General features: G+C 34.1%; 1 protein-coding gene across 1 annotated transcript; it reads left to right on the forward strand.

Moving 5' to 3' along the window:
* Positions 1 to 1679: 1679 nt before the first annotated feature.
* LOC134845895 (2-acylglycerol O-acyltransferase 1-like) lies at positions 1680 to 9958 on the forward strand. Its single transcript, XM_063863016.1, has 6 exons — positions 1680 to 2074; positions 5236 to 5356; positions 5957 to 6114; positions 8229 to 8403; positions 8770 to 8954; positions 9219 to 9958. Exons 1-6 carry the CDS (start codon positions 1855 to 1857, stop codon positions 9371 to 9373), a joined length of 1014 nt encoding a protein of 337 aa, XP_063719086.1. The 5' UTR covers positions 1680 to 1854; the 3' UTR covers positions 9374 to 9958.
* The last annotated feature ends 13306 nt before the right edge of the window (positions 9959 to 23264 follow it).

Here is a 23264-nt window from a genome sequence, read left to right on the forward strand (position 1 = left end):
TCCTGAAATCCATCTCAGTAACAACGCAAGTTTTTTTATACGTTTTTTTGGGCATCCGAAGTAGATCATACAGGAAAAAGAAAAGTATAAAAATTTTGAATCCTTGATTTGTAACTTAAAACAAATTAATCTGAAAAAAGAGATCTGAAGCAACCAATAAGGTACATCAAAAATGACATAAAACGCGTTTAAAACTAATAGAATGATCTTCGGTTGTTTCATGCTCTGAAAAAAAAGTCGAATTTTTTTTCTCCCTGAAAAAAGTCTAATTCTTCTCTTCAAAGCTCTAAACTTGATTCCTTGAAGTTTATGAGACGGGAAGTTAGAGAAAAAATGTAATATCTGATGCATCAAAACTTATAGATCACCACAAAAAAGTCACGTTGAAGAGCATTCTTATGGCCGAAAATTTTTTTCAGTTTCATATTTCACATGAAATTTAAAATTCACCGAAGTTTGTCAACTTTGGTTCTTGTAAAATCAGCGCAGCATAGAGAAAATTCCTCGAAACAAGATGCATTAAGTTCGAAGACTTTTTTTTGTCATTTACTGCGTTGTTTTTTCTAGAATACGTTTTCATGTTTTGTTTTTACGAAAATAACTAAAAACTGTATTGGTACATGTAAGCAAATATGTCCCAAGTGCTTGCTAATTCTTCCTTTTTTCTGCGTTATAAGAAGACGAAACAAAAACATTGAAAGTTACTTGCCTCAAATAAAAGCCAATTGGAAATTGGACAAAAAATAGCTAATCGGCAAATAGTTGATGAAATTGAGCCAAACATTCAAAAAAATTTTATCATAATTGCGTGCCAAATGAAAACGAAAAATTTGGTGGGAATTTATCTATATACCGAGGGTGGTTAGCTTACGATTTGAAACAATATGTTGGTGCGCTCGATTTTTTTGTCATCTTTTCACTAAAAAACTGCCATTTTGTTCCTAAAAGTCACCCTCTTCCAAAAATCAGGTCTATTGAATGCTTTGATGACCAGTTTCGTTAATCTGGAAAACAATGCGTCTGAGTGTTCTTCGAAGCGTTTGTGTGTTCAAATGAGTATTTCTTATTTACTGTTTTTTGGGAAATTTGTTTCTTTTAAAATCGCAGAAGTGTAACAATACCACTAAATTACAGGATTCAGGGGAGTCTGAGTCATTTAAACTTCTCGGAATGTTATCCTGTTTTTTCTCATATCATACTTGAGGCGATAAAACCGATTTTCTTTGTTACAGGCATGGTTTCTTCAGATGGGCTTGTTGCTTGTATAGGTCGCACTGAGAAACGCAGTGGGCTTGTATGACATAGAGGAATGGAAAGATACCATAAGGTGACAGGTCGTCGTGAACAAACTGGGCGGCATCGACCTTAGCATCGCGATAACGTTGTGTTTTCTCAAATGAGAACACTTGACATATCACCATATGAATGAGAAATATTGATGAATGGATTGATTGATGATCAAACAAATTAGACCGATATACTTGGTAATTACTTTTCTTCTCGATTAATACTATCATACTCAATTATATCCAATCTAACCTAACAGGTTATTTGATCCACCCATTATAAATAACAGATTTGAAGTCATAATAAACAACATTAACTGTTAGAACACCCTCAATCAGTGCACAATTTTCGATACTTTGCTTTTGACAAATATCCAAAATCTTGGGATTTTTGGACTCTGTGGACTTTGATGGCAAATATCGAGAGAAATAGACATATCAATAAACAGCAAACAAAGAAAAACTGTAACTGATTCAAGCTAAAGTCATTAAACCATTTGGCGACCCTTGGCAGTTTTACTGACAAGGAAAACTCATATACACATTTTCATAATAAAAGCTTTCAAAAATGGTCGAGCTGCTTAAATACATTTGGCCTTTTGAGATTCTCGAACTAGTTTTCGGTCCTGATGTTACAAACTTTCTTGGAATCCTAAACTACATTGCCCATTTCATTCTGTTCCCATTTATGGGCGCCGCAATTCTCATTTATGCCCTGTTTTCCCAATACTGGATTTTTGCTCTTGGTTATCTGGCATGGTATGTGTACGATGCCAAAACTCCCCAACAAGGGCTGTGATGTCCAGTTTCAATCATCAATACTATTAACGTTTTTTTTTCGTCACTTTTTATAATTCCACTGAAATAATCAATTTTTTTTTCAGTATAATTACAAGGAGTTCAGAAAAAAGCATTTACAAAACATTTTAGTTATTTTGAAAATTGCCTCTTCTCAAAAGTTTCTCTCATATCTGGCTGAATGACATACGTGCCTCATACAAATACAGTGCTGATTTAAACTATCCGGACAAAACGAACAAAATTCGAAGTTTCAAACGCGTTTTTTTTTCAACTTGAATTAAAATTAGACAAAAAAGTGAACAAAACAAAGTTACTTCAAATTTCACCCGAATTGTTGTGCTGCTTTTTTGCCAAAATTTTAAACTAAAACTCTAACTGAAAAATGGGTCATTTTGGTTTTTTTAATTAATCAAAAATTATGCTTGAACTATCAAGTTAATTTATGAGAAATATATTTACATCAAAAGAAGCCTCCTAAACAGTCGGACAAAATTCTAACAGGGTAAAACTTTCAAAATTTTGTGAAAAACGTTTGAATTAGTTTTTAGCCAAAGATTTAAATTTTTATATAGTAAAAAACATTAGCTCATCAGCGGATTTAGGGGGAGGAAGCGGGAGGGGGTGTGGGGTGTGGGGTGTGGCGGACGCTCTTCTTTATAAATTCGACCACCAACTTTGTACTCTTTTGAGATATACATGTTTCCGAAAAAGTTTCCGAAAAAGTGCTAAAAACGCCTTTTCTGGCCTGTTTTTCAAATATTCGCCTGCGGCGCAGACAATTTGGTCAAAATAGGGTCTTTAGAGTGATTTGGTAGTGCTCTACAAATCAATTTGGCCGACCTAGAATAAAAGTCGGCAAAATTTTTAATTTTTTTTTAATCTGCCCCCTCGAGAATATACTAGATCTGCCCCTGCTAAAAATAAACTTTTTCTCCATTAAATAAAAATATATTCTCTTATCTAGATTCGCCTGCGGCGCAAATATTCAAATATTCGCCTGCGGCGCAGACAGTTTGGTCAAATTAGGGTCTTTAGAGTGATTTGGTAGTGCTCTACAAATCAATTTGGCCGACCTAGAATAAAAGTCGGCAAAATTTTTAATTTTTTTTAATCTGCCCCCTCGAGAATATACTAGATCTGCCCCTGCTAAAAATAAACTTTTTCTCCATTAAATAAAAATATATTCTCTTATCTAGATTCGCCTGCGGCGCAAATATTCAAATATTCGCCTGCGGCGCAGACTATTTGGTCAAAATAGGGTCTTTAGAGTGATTTGGTAGTGCTCTACAAATCAATTTGGCCTACCTTGAATAAAAGTCGGCAAAATTTTTAATTTTTTTTTAATCTGCCCCCTCGAGAACATACTAGATCTGCCCCTGCTAAAAATAAACTTTTTCTCCATTAAATAAAAATATATTCTCTTATCTAGATTCGCCTGCGGCGCAAATATTCAAATATTCGCCTGCGGCGCAGACAATTTGGTCAAGATAGGGTCTTTAGAGTGATTTGGTAGTGCTCTACAAATCAATTTGGCCGACCTAGAATAAAAGTCGGCAAAATTTTTAATTTTTTTTTATCTGCCCCCTCGAGATTATACTAGATCTGCCCCTGCTAAAAATAAACTTTTTCTCCATTAAATAAAAATATATTCTCTTATCTAGATTCGCCTGCGGCGCAAATGTTCAAATATTCGCCTGCGGCGCAGACAATTTGGTCAAAATAGGGTCTTTAGAGTGATTTGGTAGTGCTCTACAAATCAATTTGGCCGACCTAGAATAAAAGTCGGCAAAATTTTTAATTTTTTTTTAATCTGCCCCCTCGAGAATATACTAGATCTGCCCCTGCTAAAAATAAAGTTTTTCTCCATTAAATAAAAATATATTCTCCTATCTAGATGTTTGGATATTTTATATGTCTGGATATTTTTCGGCTGTGTAAAACGCTTCTTTTGCTATAACTTTCAAATCAATTATTTTGATAGTTTTAGCGTAATTTTTGGTTAATAAAAAAAGCCAAAATGATCCATTTTTTTTGAAGTTGTAGCTAAATTGTTTGCAAAAAGCAGCACAACAATTCCGGTGAAAATCCAAATAACTTTTGTTTTCTTCGTTTTTTGTCTTAATTTTAATTCAATTTGAAAAAAAAAACGCGCGTGAAACTTCAAAGTTGGTTTATTTTGTCCAGATAGTTTAAATTCACACTTTATACAAAAAAGCCAAGTTGAACTTTTTTGAGGTAAAAATTTGGTTGAAAATTTTTTAAATTGCACAAGAATAATTTTGATAAAATTTTAAGCAGTTTTTGTTCTGTTCAGTTTTTGTCTAATTCAAAATCAATTTGAGAAAAACAACGTTTAAGTTTCCAATTTTTTCGTTATATCCGAATAGTTTTAATTAGCACTGTGCAGCAAATTTACTGACGTTTTCACCAGAATTATTTTGGTACATTTATTTCCCGAAATTTTGAACCGAAGTTTGATTGCAAAAATGGGTCATTTTAGTATTTTTTAGTTAATCAAAAACAACCCTAAGTTATCGATTTAATTGATACAAAGTTATATCAAAAGAAAAATTGGGTTAAAAATATTTAGAAAAAAATTGCCCCATATTAGTTCTAATGAACTTCGTAGTAAGTTTTGCTCTCTTCACATTTTGTCTAATTTTAAAACATTTTGAGAAAAACGCGTTTGAAATTTCGGTCCGGAAAGTCCGCGGAAAGTCCGGTTAATTTAAATCAGCACTGCAGTCTCGGTATCGGTGAAAATTCTTTGCCATCGATTCAGAATTTCGGAAAATGGTTCCTATTCAAATGCCCTGCTTTTTTATAGATTAAATATTTTGACTCCAGTGTCGTGCGCATGAACTTTTAAAGCGAGAAGGGGTTTTTTTTCGAAAATGGCTAATATGTTAAATTTGGTAAATCATTTCAATTTTTTTGCTCGATCAAAGAATTGGAATGACTCATAATTTTGAACCTGAATGAGAAAAAGTTGGCAGTTAGAATGGCGGTTTACCACTGCTTTGCCCCCTCGACGCGCCAATGTGTGATTTATTCAAGGCCTCTTAATTGATACCAGAAACAAGCCAGCAATTTTTTATCTAACAAATAAACTGAAATGACTCAACTTAAAAACTGGACATCAATTTTAAAGGTGGTCGTTTGATTGAGTGGTCTCACTCATGGAAAGCATGGAAGAGTATCAGAAACTACTTTCCCATAACACTGCACAAGGACGGAGAGCTGGACCCGAAGAATAACTACTTACTAGGGTAACACCAGATTAGATGGAAGAAGAAAGTTTTTATACGCCAGCAGATATTCAATACTAAATCATTGGCATATAAATATCCTTATTACCAATAATTTTATAATAATTTTAAGACGGTTCAAGAAAACTTTCGTAGTCACTTCTAAGCTATTATAGCGTAATTCATAGATTTAAAGTACTCAAACAATAGTGTCCACGGCCAGCAGTACAGAAAAATATCTTAAATCCGACTGCATGGTGAGTGCAGAAAAAATTTTAATGAAATAACCAAACCCTTTTCATACAAGTTGAAAACATTTTCATTTCCATCCTTGTTAAGTTGGTTCATATTTCCACTTTTTTTGAATGCATCTCTAATTTTTTTGCGCCCGAAAACTGCATGTAGACATAAATCAAGAATTGTAATATTCCTATTAAGTGACAGCAGGTGTGTGGAAATAGGATCGTATTAATCATCATTTTCTATTCTTTTCGACCAGACGTCCATGGATTTTTGGAAGTTGTAGAGCAGATTAATTACGCCTATGCTGAATATTAGAAGGGGCTCGAAATTCTTAATGTACTTTTGAACACTTTGCATAGCAGCCGCTTCCATCTGTAGGTATCATCCACATGGTATAACTGTGTACGGGGCATTTGCCAACTTCGGCGCCTGCTGCACCGGGTTTGAGGAGCTGTTTCCGGGAGTGAAGTGCCGACTGATGACGATAGAAGTCTACTACAAATTTCCCTTCTTCAGAGAATACCTGTTGTTCTCAGGTGAGATGAGTTTAAACTTCAATTTTAAATCACCATAGTGATTGGAAGAACAATGGCGTGGGGTTCATTTTTACAGCCAATTTTAACAACCTCAATGATAGCTCCTAGGTATTCAAGCATTGTAAAAGGAAGCATCTTAAATTCCCATTGGACGTGATTCTGAATCTAGAAAAAATTAAAAATTGTCTCAGTGTCGAGATTTTCTTTTGTTTTTCAGACTAAGTTAGACTAAATTTGATGAAAAGCTGACCTCCCACGTTTCACCCTTCTGTCATTTTAATATTAGTTATCGCTTTTTGCACTTTTATCTTAAGTCAATCATCCTGTCTAGAACGAAAACGGAAAATTTAAACAAAAAGTTCTACAAAAAAAACACTTTTTGTGAACTATTTTTTGATTGTTTTAAAAAAGAATCGATTGTTTAAAAAAAAATTCTATAAACCTTTCGTGTCAGAAAATCTGAACTTGCTCCATTTGCCAACTTTTTTCTTAAGAATAACCATTCATCAAAATAAGCATTTTTGAACCTTTTCAATCACCATTTTAGTGTCTAGCAATAACGTTTAGCCATTTATGGTCGCCTCAATGACAGCAGCTTATGTTCTTAAATTAAAACTCAGTCTCTCAAAAGGAAGTGCGTACAATTTTCTGATGATTCTGCCATTCGTTTGATTAATTAAAGAGTTTGTTGCTAGTATGCCAACTCTGCGGCGCTAATGTAAAAACAAAATCTTCATTTCTTTTTCTTTTTTTTTTTCATATTTTTTCCCTCATTTCTTGATTATAGATGTTTCATGATGCACATTTTAAGTTTCATTGACCACCAAAATATCAGCATATGTTTTTTTTCAAGATTTATATAAAGACTTATATTTCACCTACCGCGGGATTCATTCAACTAATATGAAGGGATCTCTAAGAAACTTTTGTTTCGTGGTAAAACTTTGTGTTCACATGAACCAAAGAGTGACAATACATCTAACTTTTCAAAATGTTTGACAGAAAAAAAATTGTAATCTATTATCATAGATTCTAATAGGTTATATAAGATTATAAGAGATTATAATAGGTTTTCGGAATAAATAAAAATCAATTATAATTGGCTATAATTTGTTATAATGCCTCGAAAAATGTTATCATTATAAAGGATTAAAAATCTTTTAAACATCTAAATTTGGCGCTTATGATTAATTATGATTTTTTTAAAAAAGTGCAATTATAATTGTAATATAATAGCACTTTTTGGAAAATTTTAGACAAAAAACCGCGTTGGGCCCATTTAGGAAAATTTATAACAAAAAATTTGCGTTGGGGACTTTTGGGTCGGCAGGGGATCGAATCCTTGAGGGAAGAGAAGCGTCCGCCCCCCAAGACCCCCCCCCCCCCCAAATCCGCCCCTCTCTCAGTGTCCTAAAGTTGTGCTAAGTTTTTTTGTTGCTCAGACAAAATAATACGTTATTTGAAAATACTCCCAATTAAGTGCTTCTAAATTTCTTACAAGATTTAAAATTTTAATCATCTCTTCTCGCATTTTCTTACTAAACTATCTATCGTTGAAAAAATTAATCTTTTTTGAAGAAAAAATATGAATTTTTTTTGATTTCGTGTGTTTAAAGTAGCAAAAGTAACACAACCGCTTCCACCTCCCCCATTTCCCCTTACTAGCATTGGACCCCTTGGCGACCCACGGGCTCCCTACTTTGGTACTATTTCACGAAAACCATTTTCGGTCCACCAAATCTAAAACTTCTCTATATTCCTTGCCCGAGAAAGATTGAATACTTCAAAATAATCGTAGATTTTTACTTCGAAACGAAACGCCGACTGCTCCAAAAATGTTTGACCTGCAAAAGTCTGCTTGCCTTCAAGAAATGCCCAATCCTCGCCTGAAAAATTTGATGCCATTTGAAAAAAATTCCAGATCCTGGCCTAGAAAAAGGTCTTCAATTTCACAAAATTATCGCTCTCGAGATTAACCGTGTTAGTTCAATCCGTTGTCGCCTGCTCAAAATTTATTTGACGGATTAGAAATGCAAACAATTCTATTGGTTATTGTCAATCACTGTTGAGCACCTGATAAAGAAAGCTTGCTAATTTGCAATTAATTGCACTAGGGGCATGCAATGTGCACCGTGACAGCTACCGAGCCCTGTTGGGTGGGGAGAAGAAGGGAGTGGCGGCGTGTGTGGTGCCTGGAGGGGCAGAGGAGTCCCTGGAGAGTGTGCCTGAGAAGATGGTGCTCATTCTCAACAGCAGGAGGGGATTCGTTAAGATGGCCATTCGCACTGGGTGAGTAACTAAAAGTCTACATGGGCCCAACTCGTGTTTTTTTTAGCGTGGGCGAAGAATTGTAAATTTTGAGGCAGATATAGCTATAGATGTTTAGTTATAGTTTGTTTATGATGCAGATTTTAATTTATGGTGTGGGTTAAGTTTGTGATGTCTTTCCAATTGGAGCATTGATTGTTGATAAGTTGAAAAATTTAATGCAGCTTTTCCCACAATTTCTGCAATTTTAATCCTTTAAAAATGAATACCATGTTTGAGAACGGTAGTAGATTTGCATAACAACCATCAAAGATTTCTTGAAAAGATATTGACCATTTTCAAATATTTTGAACACAATCCGTCAAAAATCATGAGATTAACATTTAGAGCACACCTGGTGCCAGTGTTGTCATTTGGGGAAAACGAAGTGTACATGCAAGTGCCCAACCCCAGAGGCAGTCTATTGAGGAAACTGCAGACCAACATGATGCACTTGATCTCCTTCGCCCCTCCCATATTCTACGGGTGGAAAGGGACTATCGTCCCATTCAAGAAACCCATCAATACTGTGGGTCAGTATACATTTCATACATTCTTTCGAATAATCGAAAAAACGTCGCATTCTTATTTTGCCGAAACTGATCTTATTTCAATATATTTCCAGCTTTGATTAATAAATGTTCAAAAGTCACAGTGTAGAATTGAGTTGAGTAAATTTTGAAGACTTTTTCGGAAGAAAATGAAACGGCTAAAGCATAGATGTTGGAGTGATTTCGCTTTGCTATCTCGTCAGACTTTATTTGTTCACAATTGTTTTTTTTTCATGGCACTCTTAGTTGGCACTCCGATCCCTGTGAACAAAGTGGAGGAGCCCTCGTGGTCGGAAGTGTGCGAACTACACGAGAAGTACAAACAGTCCTTGAGAGATCTGTTCGAAAAGTACAAAGGACAATTTGGATACTCGGAAGACTACAAATTGGAAATTATCTGAACAAACTCATGTAAAAAAAACTAAACTAAACATACAAGTCATCTTGCCTATATTTCATATAAGTAGCAAATTTAGGGGAGGGAAGCGGACCCCCAGAAGTATTCGATCACATTTTCACCCAAACGATCCCCTTTGGTACTATTATTCAACATCCACTTTTGGTCAATTAACTCAAAATTTTTTCTTAGAGAAATTTCAGTGCCACTATATGCTAATTTTGAGGGAAAGATGCGCACCAGGAAACGCAAGATTTTGGTCCAAACTCTTAAGAAACTGCCCAAAAAATAGCGGTTTTGGCCTGTTCTTTGAAAAGTTTGTCAGCGGTGCAAAAAAAGGTATTTATAAGGTTATGGGAGAGCAATTTTTGTCAACCTAATAGAAAACGTTCAACTCCTCAACGTTTCAGATCTTTTCGAATCCCTTTTTCCTCATCATTCTTCTTCGTTAAGAACTGTTCTTTGCTATAACCTCGCTATCCTCAATCGCAATTTCAATTTTTACATAGCATTATATAGATTGAACTATTCAAAACAATGGAGTAAACGAAAAATAATCATTTTTATAATTTCATTTTTTTGCTGCAAACCTTCACTTTTTCTTCAACTTAGTTTCAACCAGAAGAACGCTTTTTAATACAACCAATAAATAAATGAAAAAAAATAATAAAAGAAGAAAAAAACACTAAAAATGAAGAAGATAGTTAATCTGTTTTACTTATATAGTGCTGACTTAAGTTAAACGGACAAATCGATCAAAATTTGAAATTTCAAAGGCGCTTCTTTTCAAATTAGTTGTGATTTGGACAAAAAGGAAAGAGATTAAAAAGTCCTTAAGATTGCACCAAAAACATGGTGCTTTTTTCCCTAAAATTCTTAACCTAAATTTCAGTCAAACAATGTGCCAATTTGGTTTCATTTGGTTTTTATTATTATTCAAAAATTACGTTGAAATTATCGAGTTAAAATCAAACAACCGAGTTAAGATATCAAAAAAAGTCTCTTACTTAACCCAACAAAATTTTAGCAGGATAAAAATTTCAGAAACTTCTATAGGAGAATTTGTTTTTGGTTGATAGCCAAAACAGGTAGTTTTTTTACATAACAAACAAAATCGTTGGTTAAAACAAAGTTCAAATTTATTTTATTAACTTTGTCGGGTAGTGTAAGAGGCTTCTTATGGTATAGTTATTTCATCAAATAATTGATAATTTTAGCGTAATTCTTAATTAACTAAAAAGAAAAACAAAATTACCCATTTTGGGGAAAAGATTTTGGCGAAACAATTTAGAAAAATTAATTTTACCCATATTTCTGGCTTCAGGTGCATCAATTACACCAATTAAATCTGGTGAAGCTCTAAGCAATTTTTGTTCTCTTCATTTTTTGTCTAATTTTGTCTAATCCTGTCTAATTTAACCAACGCAATTTGAGAAAATGCCTTTGAACTTTCAAATTTTGTTCGGTGGTCCAGATAATTTAAATCAGCACTGTATGTTGTATCAGGTTTTCAATTTGTCATTTTGCGCAACTTGAGATAATTATTGTTCCAGCCAATACTCCAAAAAATGTGGAGGATTTTTGTTTTTGTATTAGATGGTGTTTTATTGTTCCGATCATATGAAAAATGTGGAGGAACTTGTATTTGGGTGTTTTAGTTTATTTGTTTGTCTGTTTTCCACGTAAAATCAGATACCAGAAATAACCTTCTGAAAAATTTTTCACTTTTAGTGGCTATTTTTTTGTTTTTTAGTCAAAAACTGTTTTCCAATGGGCCTTTTTAATATGATTGTCAAATATATAAAAAATCCATTGTTTTCGTTCTGATCTTTTTATGACACCACGCAGAAAAAACTAGGCTAATTTGAAAAGTTTCTATTGTATTTTTTTACTATGGTCGGAATATTTTTTGCTACAAGCGCAGTAACCGGCTATCAAGGATTATTAGCTTCATCGAAATTAGGGCAAAGCAATTTGTCATATTTATACAGTCTAAGAATTAGTTAAATCAATTGCGAAACACCTTGTTCGATATGTTACGACAGTCAAGAAATGTAGAAATTTTCCTGAGAAAAAGCGTGAAAAAACCATGTGACCAAAATCTACTCAGGCTTATGTTTCATAAATATCACAAAATAGTTTTCAAACAACTAATCAGTCATACGCACTTTATAACCAAAACTAAAAAAGTTATGTTTTTTCATATTCAGGTCAACAAATACATTTGATGACAAAATATCTCCAAGTTTAGTTGCTAGGCCCAGCAGTAGGTAATTTGCTGCAACTTTGCATAAAAATTTTCTTCCGAAAAGAAAACACTGTTGCATAATTCTTCCTATGATTTTAATTTTCGAAGAATGACATGGCTAATTTCTAGAACTTTTTTGGTTACTTTAAATGGAAACTTTCAATGGTTGTCAACCAATCAATATATGATAAAACTGGAACGACAGAACTTCTTTTCAGTAGTGAAGGCACTACAAAGGGTGATCCACTAGCGATGTTATTCTATGAGTCTTCATTGATGCCATTGTTTGAATCACTCAAAGACCGAGATAAGTATTTACAAACTTGGTATGCAAATGATTCGGGAGCTCTCGGCCCACTAGAAAACCTGGTTGAATGGTTGTCATTTTTGACTGAAAACGGCCCGAAGTATGGCTATTACCCCGAGCCAAGCAAAAGTTATTTGGTTGTTCACCCGAACTTTGTTGAAAAAGCTCATCAATTGTTTGACAGGTTCGGCATCAGAGTAGTTGAAGGTAGAAGATATTTGGGCGGATTTATTGGCTCTGATGAAGGAAAAATTCGTTTCACTTTAAAAAAAGGTCCAAGAATGGTTGGATTGTCTTGGCGAGTTGTCCAAAGTGGCAGAAAAAGAACCTCATGCTGCTTTAGTGGGATTAAAAAGATACCTGCAATGCGAATGGAATTTTGTCCAGAGAGTAGTCAAAGATACGTCGCAGTTGTTAGCTCTTCTTTAGAAGATGTTGGAGGAAAAGTTTTTGCCAAGCTTACTAGGAACTTCTAGTATCACACACTCACATCGTGTTTTGTATTCACTTCCTGCCAAAAGAGGGGGACTAGGTGTGCGAAATCCAATAGAAGGTGCCGAACTAGCTTTTTCCACTTCACGTGAAGCAACCGACTGTCTCGTGAGTTTGATCCTTCTCCAAGATGATTTCGATCAAACTCTACATAAAACAAAGATGAGAGAAGCAAGAAAAACCACGAATAGAAACAAAATGCTGTGGACAAAGATAAACTCGATGAATTGCTTGCAGTTTTACCAACAGATCAGAAACGACCGATCCGGAGAATAATCGACAACAATTGTTCCTTGTGGCTAACTTCGCTGCCCTTGTTGAAAGATAATTTTGATTTTTCAGCCACAGAGTTCAGAGACGCTCTATGTATCAGGTACAGAAAACCACTCAAACGTTCTTTCTCGAGATGCGATGGATGTCAACAAGATTTTGACTTACAGCATGCACTTTCTAGCAAGAAGGGCGGACTGGTAACACTACGACACAACGAAATAAGAGACGCAGTGGGCGATCTTGCTTCAATTTTGTGGAAAGATGTGAAAAGAGAACCTGTCGTAAAAGAACCAGATTTAGAAAATGGAACCCCGGCACTAATTGCAGATCTTTCAGCTCGTGGAGTTTTGAGATAGACAGTCGGCTGCGTCGTTCGACATCCGTGTTACAGACACTGACGCTCCGTCTTACCAAAACCGCAATCCCATGAATGTACTGAAAACTGCAGAGATTGAGAAGAAAAATAAGCATGGACCAGCTTGTGAAGAAAAGCACATGTCTTTCACTCCACTTGTCACTTCAATAGATGGTGTTTTGGCACCGGAGTTCACGTTTTTCCTCAAACAACTAGCAGATGGTCTGGCATCAAAATGGGACCGCCCATATAGTCATGTTATGTGCTGGGTGAGCTGTAGAATTTCATTCGCTATACTAGGAGCAACCAACATTTGCATCAGAGGCACAAGATCCAAATGGCGATTCCTCGGCGTTGAGGACGGTTACACAATTGGAATGGCATTCTAAAAGTTCACACGCTGTTAACTGGGGCTTTCATCGCGCATAACTGACTCCTATGATATTAGAATTTCGACACCATTTGCATATTATTTCGAAGCATATGAGATATTTGAAGATAAAAACACAGGATGACAACTGTAAACAAGCAACGAAAAACTTTTCCTTGCACCATTCGAAACCAATTTATTTTGATTGAATAATTAAATAATTAATTATTCAACTTTAAAAAATTTTGATCACATTCTGCAAGTAATTTACTATTGATTTTTTTCCAAAAAAAATATATATGATAAAATATCCCAATTGGACAAAAAAATAAACTTCACAAATTGATTTGTACTTTTTTAAACAAAATTGATTGTTCAGAAAGAACATCTGCTGTAAGTTTTTGTTCTTAAAAGTTTGATTGAAAAATTGTCATTGCAGTTGATTTTCTTTTGCTTATGACATGTGAAATTATTTTTCACTGAAATGTTTGTTAACTCACCTGTTTAACCTTTAGTTTGTTTGATTCTTAGATATCTAAGTTTCTTCAGTTTTTTACCATACTATTTAGGCTTTCAGTTTTAAAATGAAGTCTGCTGTTAGAACAAGAAGTGTTCTCTTTGCATTGAGAAACAAAATCGGCCGGCAAAAAATTCTTGAAATTTTTCAAATACACATTGCTCAGATCTGAAAAACTTGGTTCGATTTTTTGATATCGCTTCCTATTTTTTGCCTGAAAATAACATAAAAGTAACACACAAGGAATTAATCTAAGTTTCAATCCATTGGGCGTCAAGCTGATTTTTAAAATTTGAAAAACGAATTCTTTCACAATGAAACGGGGTTTTTAAATCAAAAAGCAAAAATTTAAGAAATTGACCATTTTTCGCCATATTTTTTGAAGGTTTTTTGACTGTCAGCGTTGATTTGATGCTTGCTTCTGCCCTGCAGTCATTAACGAGTAAACTTTATATTTTATTTATTGTAGAAAAAGAAGATCAAATTTTGTGTCTCGATAGAAACTGGGTTGCTTTCGAAATAAGTATGCATCGCCGCGCTGAAAAAATAGTGTTATTATATAGTGTCTCAATCATCATCGGATTTAGAGGAAATTCGTAACAAAATTTGTAATTCGGGGGGGGGGGGTGGCGGACGCTCTCTCAGGGATTCGACCCCTGCCGACCCAAAGGGTTCCCTCTCTGTAATATTTTGAGGCATCCATTTTTGGCTGAGTGACCTTAATATTCTTATAAAGGCGCGTTTGGCGCCAAAATACACTAATTTTGAGGTGGGAGCGCGCACCGAAAAAATGCGATTTATTTTGACAAAATTTTTCAAAAAAAGCCTTAAAACGCCTTTATCGGCCTGTTTTTTTTAAATTTGGCTGCGGCGCAGAAAATTTTGTCAAAATGGGTTTTTATAGTGATTTCGGCAAGCTCAGAATATCAATTTGGTCGACCTCAAGAAAAGGTTGATTAATTTTTCAATTTTTTTCGTCCCCCTCGAGAAAATCCTAGATCCGCCAAATAGAATGCTTAGATAGAAGTCCTGTGCTGATAGTTTTTCTGTTCGCCAGCGCTGTAACCAATCAAATGTGACCATCTAATGGATAAACTTATAGATGTTGTAAATGATCCCAATTTGGAGCATTAATTCCTTCTCTGGAAGGCGGGCTGAAGAAGGAGAACCGTTGATAAAAAATAGTAGTCCAGAATTGAGGGAGAAGCTGCAGTCTTTCTCGACGCGCTGATGGGCGAGATTTTTGTTTGCGTATCTGCAAACCTATGCGTTCGATACACAATGTTAATCATTACGTGGTCTTAATTGATTCAAAAATTTTGGAATATCAGTTTTCTTCAATAAAAAAAATCAATAATTTTTTTGATATTTTTGATCACTGAAATTTTGATTTTGTTTAGATAAGCGCAAACGTTTTTTTCTTTGCTTGACATTTCAGTGTGTTGTTCAACCATCTGGTACACGTCGAAAAATTTGTTTCATTGACTGCAAATGAAAATATGGGAAAAAATAAATCAAACAATACCAGCTCCAGTTACCTATTTTCACCCTTTTTGATAATTCAAAGTTTTTCTTTGATGTCTCCTTGGTTGATTCTAGAAACTCTGAAACCCTTTTACAACCTCAGTGCTCGTTCAATTATTTGGGTCAATTTTGCCCTCAATAAACTATTTCTTGAACTAAAGACGTTGAACAAAGTACAGCTGTGAAGCTTTTTCGCAGCTAAAATCTGACATCTGTTTGTTGAATTGTACCTCTCCAATTTATTCAATAACCTCATTATAATATTAACATTTAGTAATTAGTTAAAAAAATATTTTTCAACTGGATTTCGAGTTATCATTTTAATGTGGATTTCCATCCCTTAGACATCATTGCATTCAGTCCAATCATACTTTTTGAGTCTTGCAATGAAATCGTCAATCAGGTAAAAATTAGTCAAAGCGGATTTTCAAAAAAATTTTAAAACTTTTTTGTAGGTCAACGAAATTGATTTTTTTGCCTCTCCCAAAGCACTAAAGAGATCCTGTTCTGGCCAAATTTTCTACGCCTAGGCATTTTTTTAAAGCAGGCCAAAAAAGGCGTTTTTATCCACTTTATGGGAAATTTTGACCAAAAAATTGCGTTTTTTTTGGCGCGCGCTCCCCGCCCCCCCCCCCCTCCTCAAAAAGTATATATTGGCGCCAAAGGCGCCTATAGAAAAATTTTAGGGTTAGTCACCAAAAATGGATAACTCAAAATAGTACAAAGGGGTGATCCCTTGGATCGGCGGGGGTCGAATCTCTGAAGGAAGAGAAAGCGTCCGCCCACCAACGCCCCCCCCCAAATCCGCCCTTGGTTGTCGCGAAAGTCAGGGGGCAGGCATTTGAAAAGCCGTCTCCTTGAATCATAAAGATGTCGATTTAATCATACAAAAAACTGTTTGTATATAAAACAAAAAATACCTGTAAGTAGAATCATCAAGAGTAAAATGGCAGTTTTTTGCAAATCCTGTAGCTAATACGTTGGTTCTTTTCCTATTAAGTCGAGACCCTATTTCGCGTTTAGACATTCAATTGTTCATTTGGCAACTATTGACTACCAAAACATGATTGTCTTCGCCGCCGCTGAAGTCTCAAACAAAGTTTGAAACTACCAGTAATCAACAAAGCCAGAACAGATCATCTATCTTTCATTTCTGAAAAAGTAACAAAAAATAGTAAGCCCCTTTTTGTAATTTTTTGAACATAATTATTTCGACTTTCGAAGAAAGGGGCAGAATATTTGTGCTCGGATTGATTTTTTTTGAAAAAATGAGGTTTTTAAAACTGTCAATTTGGTCAATTCTGCATAATTGACGAGGAATATATTTTGTGTTAGTAACGCTTGAGAGGCTATTTAAGCAAGCTAAGAAGTTAATTGAAACTGGATAGAGGCATGTCAGTTCTATTTATTAGTTATTGTGTTACTGTATCCCTGATATATTTTTGTGTTTTTTAAATAGTGTGTGTTGGCATGATTACACAAGTTCCTTGGTTTTTTTATTAAATTTTCTCACTTCGTTTAAAAATTTTGTCAATGTTTTTCAAATACTCAATAAATATTGAAGGGTTGTCGGATAATTCAGAGCGTCGCTGTGATTCGAGCAGTATTGTTTCTGGCAAACTTGAACCAAGTTACAAAACTTCGAAGCATTGGGTACGAAAAAAAGGAAAACAGCTTCAAATGGCAAACAAGAGTAAATGATTGCTGTTCACGTAAAAGAACCTAACGACCACATTCGCCAGCGGATTTAGGGGGGGGGGGTGGGGCTTACACCCTTTTTTCTAAGAGATTCGACCCCCTGTCGACCAAAAAAGTCCTCTTTATGCTTAGGTCTCCAATTTTGGCTGAAGGACCCTTAAAAATTTCTTCTGAAAAAAGGTCGATAAATTTCGAAAAAATTTTAAAAATCCGCTCCCCTCCTCGAAAAAATTCTAGATCAGCCTCTGATCACATTCTTTTTTGCAAGATTTGATAGGATGAAGCAGACGAAAGCTTAGAACATAGTAAGTTAATCCGTCATAATCGTCTAGAGTTGTGTTACAAAAAAAAACAAACTGTTTAATTGTTAAGAAAGCAAAAAAGAAACTGCAAAAAAATTATTTTTGTAGGAGTAACTATTTTTTCACTTTCCACTTTTTAAGTTAAAACTTTCCATTTTACTACAACTACTCCGCAGACTAAAAAACAAAAGTCGAACCGGTTTTCCTCATTACTAAAACAGTTTTCCAGAGTTTTCAAAAAAATTTCAATTCCCGAATGGAACAGATTCCTGATGATATATCTCTCGATCCATTTTTTTTTGGGGGAGGGGAGGGGAGTATTTGTGGTCTTGATCTTGCGTAGAAAAGAAGAAAAACGTTTTTATCAACCAGTATGTTTTAAGTTCCTCTCCCAGTTTCAGTGGTTGGCTATCCTGTTGCTCTACAGCAGTGGTTGGCTATCCTGTTGCTCTACAGAAAGCACAAAGTAATTTGGACAATAAGATTTAAGTGAATTCAAAATCATGACAGAAACTTTCAGGGTCGAAAACAAATCTTTTCTTCGCAGTTTTTTTTTTCGTTTTTAAAAACGTTCAATATTTTTTTCTTGTTTTCAATTTTTTTCATTTTTTTATGAAAGAAGCTTGCTTGAATTGAAATAAACTATAAAATTAAATTTTGAAAAAAATCTTTGAGTCTTTGATAAACTATCGGTTCACTTTTTCATGAAGTTTCGTCTAACTACAACTGAAAAACGGAAATCTTCGGAACTCTTTTTCTTGAAACTTTATGCAGGTTTTTTTTTGGAATTGAGATTACGTTTTAAAAAAGTTTTTGTTGAGGTAATCACAATTTGCCGCAAAACAAACATTCTACGGCACAGTTTCTAGCAATGATTATGATATCCAAGTATTCCATGTTGTTCTGACAACTTAATACTGACAACTTAATGCTGACAACTTTGTCCATTTTGCACAAACACAGCAGTCGTTACTTTTTTGAAATACCAAATGCTCGAATCCAAAGCTCCCCCTCACTTCCTCTCATTGAATATTTTTCACTTGTTAGTTTGAGCTTGAAGTAGAAAACAGTTGTAGAAAAATCTCGCCACTTGAAACAGAAAAATCTTTTCAATGTTTAAGTATTAGAAACTTTGCTGAGCAGGCTATTCCTTCACCAAATGTTAATGACAAAAGTGCCAATGAGATTTGAAATTTTTTAGCGCCTATTAAAATATCCATTTTTAAACAAAAAACCAAATTTTCAAAATGTTTTTGATCAAAAATGATTAAAATTTAACATTTTTTCAGCAGGAGCTATAGTTTAAATTGATAAAAAAAGGTGACCCATAAAAAATGGGGTTCTCAATAGTTTCCATATGGAAACCGGAAGCTTAGTTAATTGGTTAAATTTTAGGATCTAGCAAGGATAGATGGTTGCTGTTGCTGTACGAAGCACATAATTTGCTGACCATTTTCATTAGAAAAAAATTCCTTTTTTCGATTTATTCAAACTTTCGTTGTTCTTGATGTCACCAGAGAACAATAAGTAACGAAAGCATAAGAACAATTTTTTAAACGTTTTTCTTATTTTTTGACTATTAAAAACGTGAATAACGAAAAACTAAGAAAAAAGGTTTTTCATATTTTTTTACTATTAAAAAGCTAATTGCCAAGTAAGCGCTATATACATTTTTAAATTTAGTTTACCCGGAGAAAAGTAAATATTCCCTACTTAAATGAAAACTTTGAGTTTAAAATTGAGCGAGTAAGGCGAACGAGTATAATTTAAAATACTTAATTGCTCAAAAGGTAACTTCCCAAATGGCATAGTTCCCATATGGCATACATTTCAAGTTTTCGTCGTAATTCAAACGTTTTCTATCAATTTCGATTTTTAACATTTTGTCAGGTATGAAGCCATGTGAAAAAGACTTAGAATTAACTGCTTCCAAACAAATGCTAAGCGATAAACTTGAAGTTTATCGGAAACATTGACCACAGGAAGCTTATCAATAACCGCAAGCTCATCGCTTTTGATCTAAAAAAATGTAAAAAATTTTCAAGATAAAATTTCAATCAACATTTGGATTGACAACTTGACTATTTTTCTCACAAAAAAGCGGTTCTCGATTTTTTCAATGCATTTTTTGCATGAAATGTATGCGATTTAGAAAATTTTTCATGTTTATGTCATTTGGGAAATATGTCGTTAGAGACGTAATCGCTCGAAGCTACACTAAAACCAAATAGTTGTAAACCGGTGCTTATGGGCACTGGGACAAATTTTTTAGTGTCGTTCAAAGCACAAATGAAAGGGTTTTTATATTATACAATAGCCTATTTATTGCAATATACTTGATTTTGAGCTTTTGGTGCTTGATTTTGAGCGAAAAAAGTTGAAACACACCCGAATATAAAGTTTCCTCTCATTTAAAGGGTCGGAACAATAATTATTTCACAATGAAAAGTATTTTTTTTCCTAAATACTTACTGGCGATCTTGCTTAATACAAATTATTAATCCACAGAGATTGCGAATCGCAGATCAGCTGGTCTCGTTGATTATCCGTTTAATGTTCGATATGTGCTGAAGTTACATTATAAAATTAGATTTTATTTTTTTATGAACTTTGTTAAGTTTCTTCTTCTTCTTCTTCTTCTTGTTCTTCTTCTTGATTTTTTGGTCGCTTTTGATAGAAACAACTTACCCAGCTTCCTAGTGGTAGCCAAGGAAATATTCCAGAGCCTGCGTCAAAAAATATGTAGTTTTGGTTGTAATAAAATAAATTTGAAGCCTTTTAATGATTTCAGCTCGACCTCTCTTGCTTTTTCACTCTTCAAAAGAATCCAGGTTACTCTGGCAATCCTACTGGTGGTTGGATGTCTCTCCAACGGTTCTTCAGCAGACGAGAGTGATGTGAACCCGTGTGGCGAGGATATGTTCTCCTGCAATCAGCAGATCAAATCCAGATGCATCCCACTGTTTGTAGATACACATTAGGCCTACTCAAGATACTGGAGAGAAATGAAATATAATGTTTTTGCTGCATACTTTTATGTACTGCCAGTGGCGTACACAGAATTTTTTTTTTGGGGGGGGGGGGCGGTTTTTCAAAAAAGAAAAGAAAACTGTCGACCTTTTTTTAGGTCAACCAATTTGATTTTCGAGCTCTCCGAAAATACTTTATACCTTATTAAATCCGTAAATTATACCAAAGGAGGACCCTTTTGGAAAAATTTGGCAACCAGAAATAAGGGTGGAAACGATCGTCCTCCGCACCCCTCCCTCGCCATGCTACTCAATACTGTATAAATTGGTTCGCCTCCACACACCGATTTTCAGACTGAAAAAAACCAGAAAAAAACTTTTTGGTTTGAAAACGCTATTAATACTTTTTACAAACTAAGGAATAGTGTGTTTGGCAGTAATAAGCTTACTTGTTTGGTCCATTGACAAATCTAACTAATTTAATTGGTCCCGCTTATTTCCTTATTATAGCAGAAAGCAAAAGATGGGCCGAGTTAGCATCCTCCCCCTGAAGCATTGCTAAGATGTTAGTTTGCATTTAAAATAGATTTTTCAGCCAATCAGAACCGAGCTTTTTACATACAATTAAATGCTAGTATGGACGATCTTGAGTTGGCCAAACTGAGGTAGGGGAGTTAATTTGATACAAAAACATTACCGCGGGATTCAAACGTTTTCTTCTGGGATGCTAGCCGGACTCGTAACCACTATACTAATTAGGCCGTACGTCACAAGGAGAAGCAAATTGCAATTAAATTGTATAAAAGTAAATTCCCAGCAACCATATTAATAAAAAAGAAAAAAGTTCATTTTTACGTTCAAATTTTTAATGCGTGGTATGATACTATACGATATGATTTTCGTAACTATACGATCGCTCAGAAATTAATTTGTGAAATACAGTGCTGATTTAACATATCCGGACAAAACGAACAAAACTTGAATTTTCAAACGCGTTTTTCTCAAATTGGGTTAAGATTAGACAAGAAGTGAACAGAACAAAAAGTTGCTTAGAAATTCATCAGAATTAATATGGTGCAGTTTTTTCTCCGAAGTTCTCAACAAACATTTTAACCCAAAAATGGGTCATTTTGGTTTTTTTCAATTAATCAAGAATTACGTTGAAACTACTTTGTTAATTGATAAGAATATTAAATCATTAGAAGCCTCTTACGCAGCCCAACAAAGTTTAAGAAGGGATAAATCTCCAAAAACCAGTATAAGAGAAAAAGCTTTCACTTGATAATCAATAAATGTGATTTTTACTTTATAAAACCCAGAATAATTGCTTAAAAACAAATTTTACACAATTTGCGCAAAATTTTGGAGAATTAACTTTCTTAAATTTTGTTCGGCTGCGTAAGAGGCTTCTAATGATATAATATTCTTATCATATAACAAAGTAGTTTCAGCGTAATTCTTGATTAACTGAAAAAAGCCAAAATGACCCCATTTTTGGGGGTAAAATTTTGGTTGAGAATTTCGGAGAAAAACTGCACCATATTAATTCGGATGAAATTCTAAGCAACTTTTGTTCTGTTCACTTTTTGTCTAATCTTAACCCAATTTGAGAAAAACGCGTTTGTAAATTCAAGTTTTGTTCGTTTTGTCCGGATAATTTAAATCAGCACTGTAGGCTTGATCGAAAATATCGTCTTCAAAAGATGATTAACAAAGAATTTTTTTTTCTAATGTAAATAATTTTCTAATATTTGAACAATAATTTTTTTTTTTGAAACTTTTTTTTGCCAAATTAGCGCTAAATGAAAAATCAAAAACTATTTTTCTTTATAGTAAACCAAATTTGTTAAGCATAAAAAATCTCAAAAATAAGTTTCGTTAAAACGAGCGTTACTCGATTGCGTTACTTGCTTGAAACAAGACTAAATATCCAAAGATTTGGAATCAATGTAGTTTGAATAACAACTGAAGGGGATGTAATATGATATATCAATGATTATTTATGCAACCTGATTTTGCGTGGAGAAAAAACTCAAACCAACGCGACTTCAAATTTTTTATCCATTTTCAATCGTCGGTACAAGACAAAAAGTTGAGATGCATTTAATTTTATCACAGACCACGACATTTTTGAGGGACCAAATATGTTAACCAGAATTTGTTAGGGCATTTTGTGATGATCTAGTTACAAATTTATAAATTGAAATTTTCCAAAGCGTTCGAACTTTTTAATGGCTTGCTTTTTGTCGCAAAATGCTATTCTGAAGTCAAGCAATCTTTTTTTAAACAAAAACGATTCAAATTTATCTATTTTTTTGATGTATTTTTTTTCAAATTTCATTTTTTTATATTCAATTGTTTAACCTAGTCCAAATGCACATAAACTCTTCAAAAAAACGATCATGTTTGTTAGTTTGCAGGAATTCAATGGAAATTTTATTATATTTCCTGAGCATTAAAAGGTTCCAGGGCTTTTTGCAAAATTTACAAAAATCACTAACCTAGCGACAAACATTGATGGAAAATTTTTGATTCACTTACCAAAATTGAATATGTAATATTACTATTTTAGAGCTAATTGATGATGAATGTTATGTTCAATATGAAAACGTTAATATAATTCCAAGAACTTACATTCAATGCACGCGACTCGAGATGGACTGGCATGTTAAGCAGTGCCGAAGTACAACAGTGCCAATAGATTTGTTGGTAAATTGCTTGAATAGTGTTTAATTTTGGAGCAAAACCAAGAAGAATTTTGGCAGTTTGCTGAAATAATTGTTTGTTCAGAAAATGTTATGAGCCCACTGTTGGGAACTTTCGTTTGTTCAAAAAAGCGG

The sequence above is a fragment of the Symsagittifera roscoffensis genome, chromosome 5 (assembly GCF_963678635.1).
Source record: "Symsagittifera roscoffensis chromosome 5, txSymRosc1.1, whole genome shotgun sequence".
Classification (NCBI taxonomy): Eukaryota; Metazoa; Xenacoelomorpha; order Acoela; family Convolutidae; genus Symsagittifera; species Symsagittifera roscoffensis.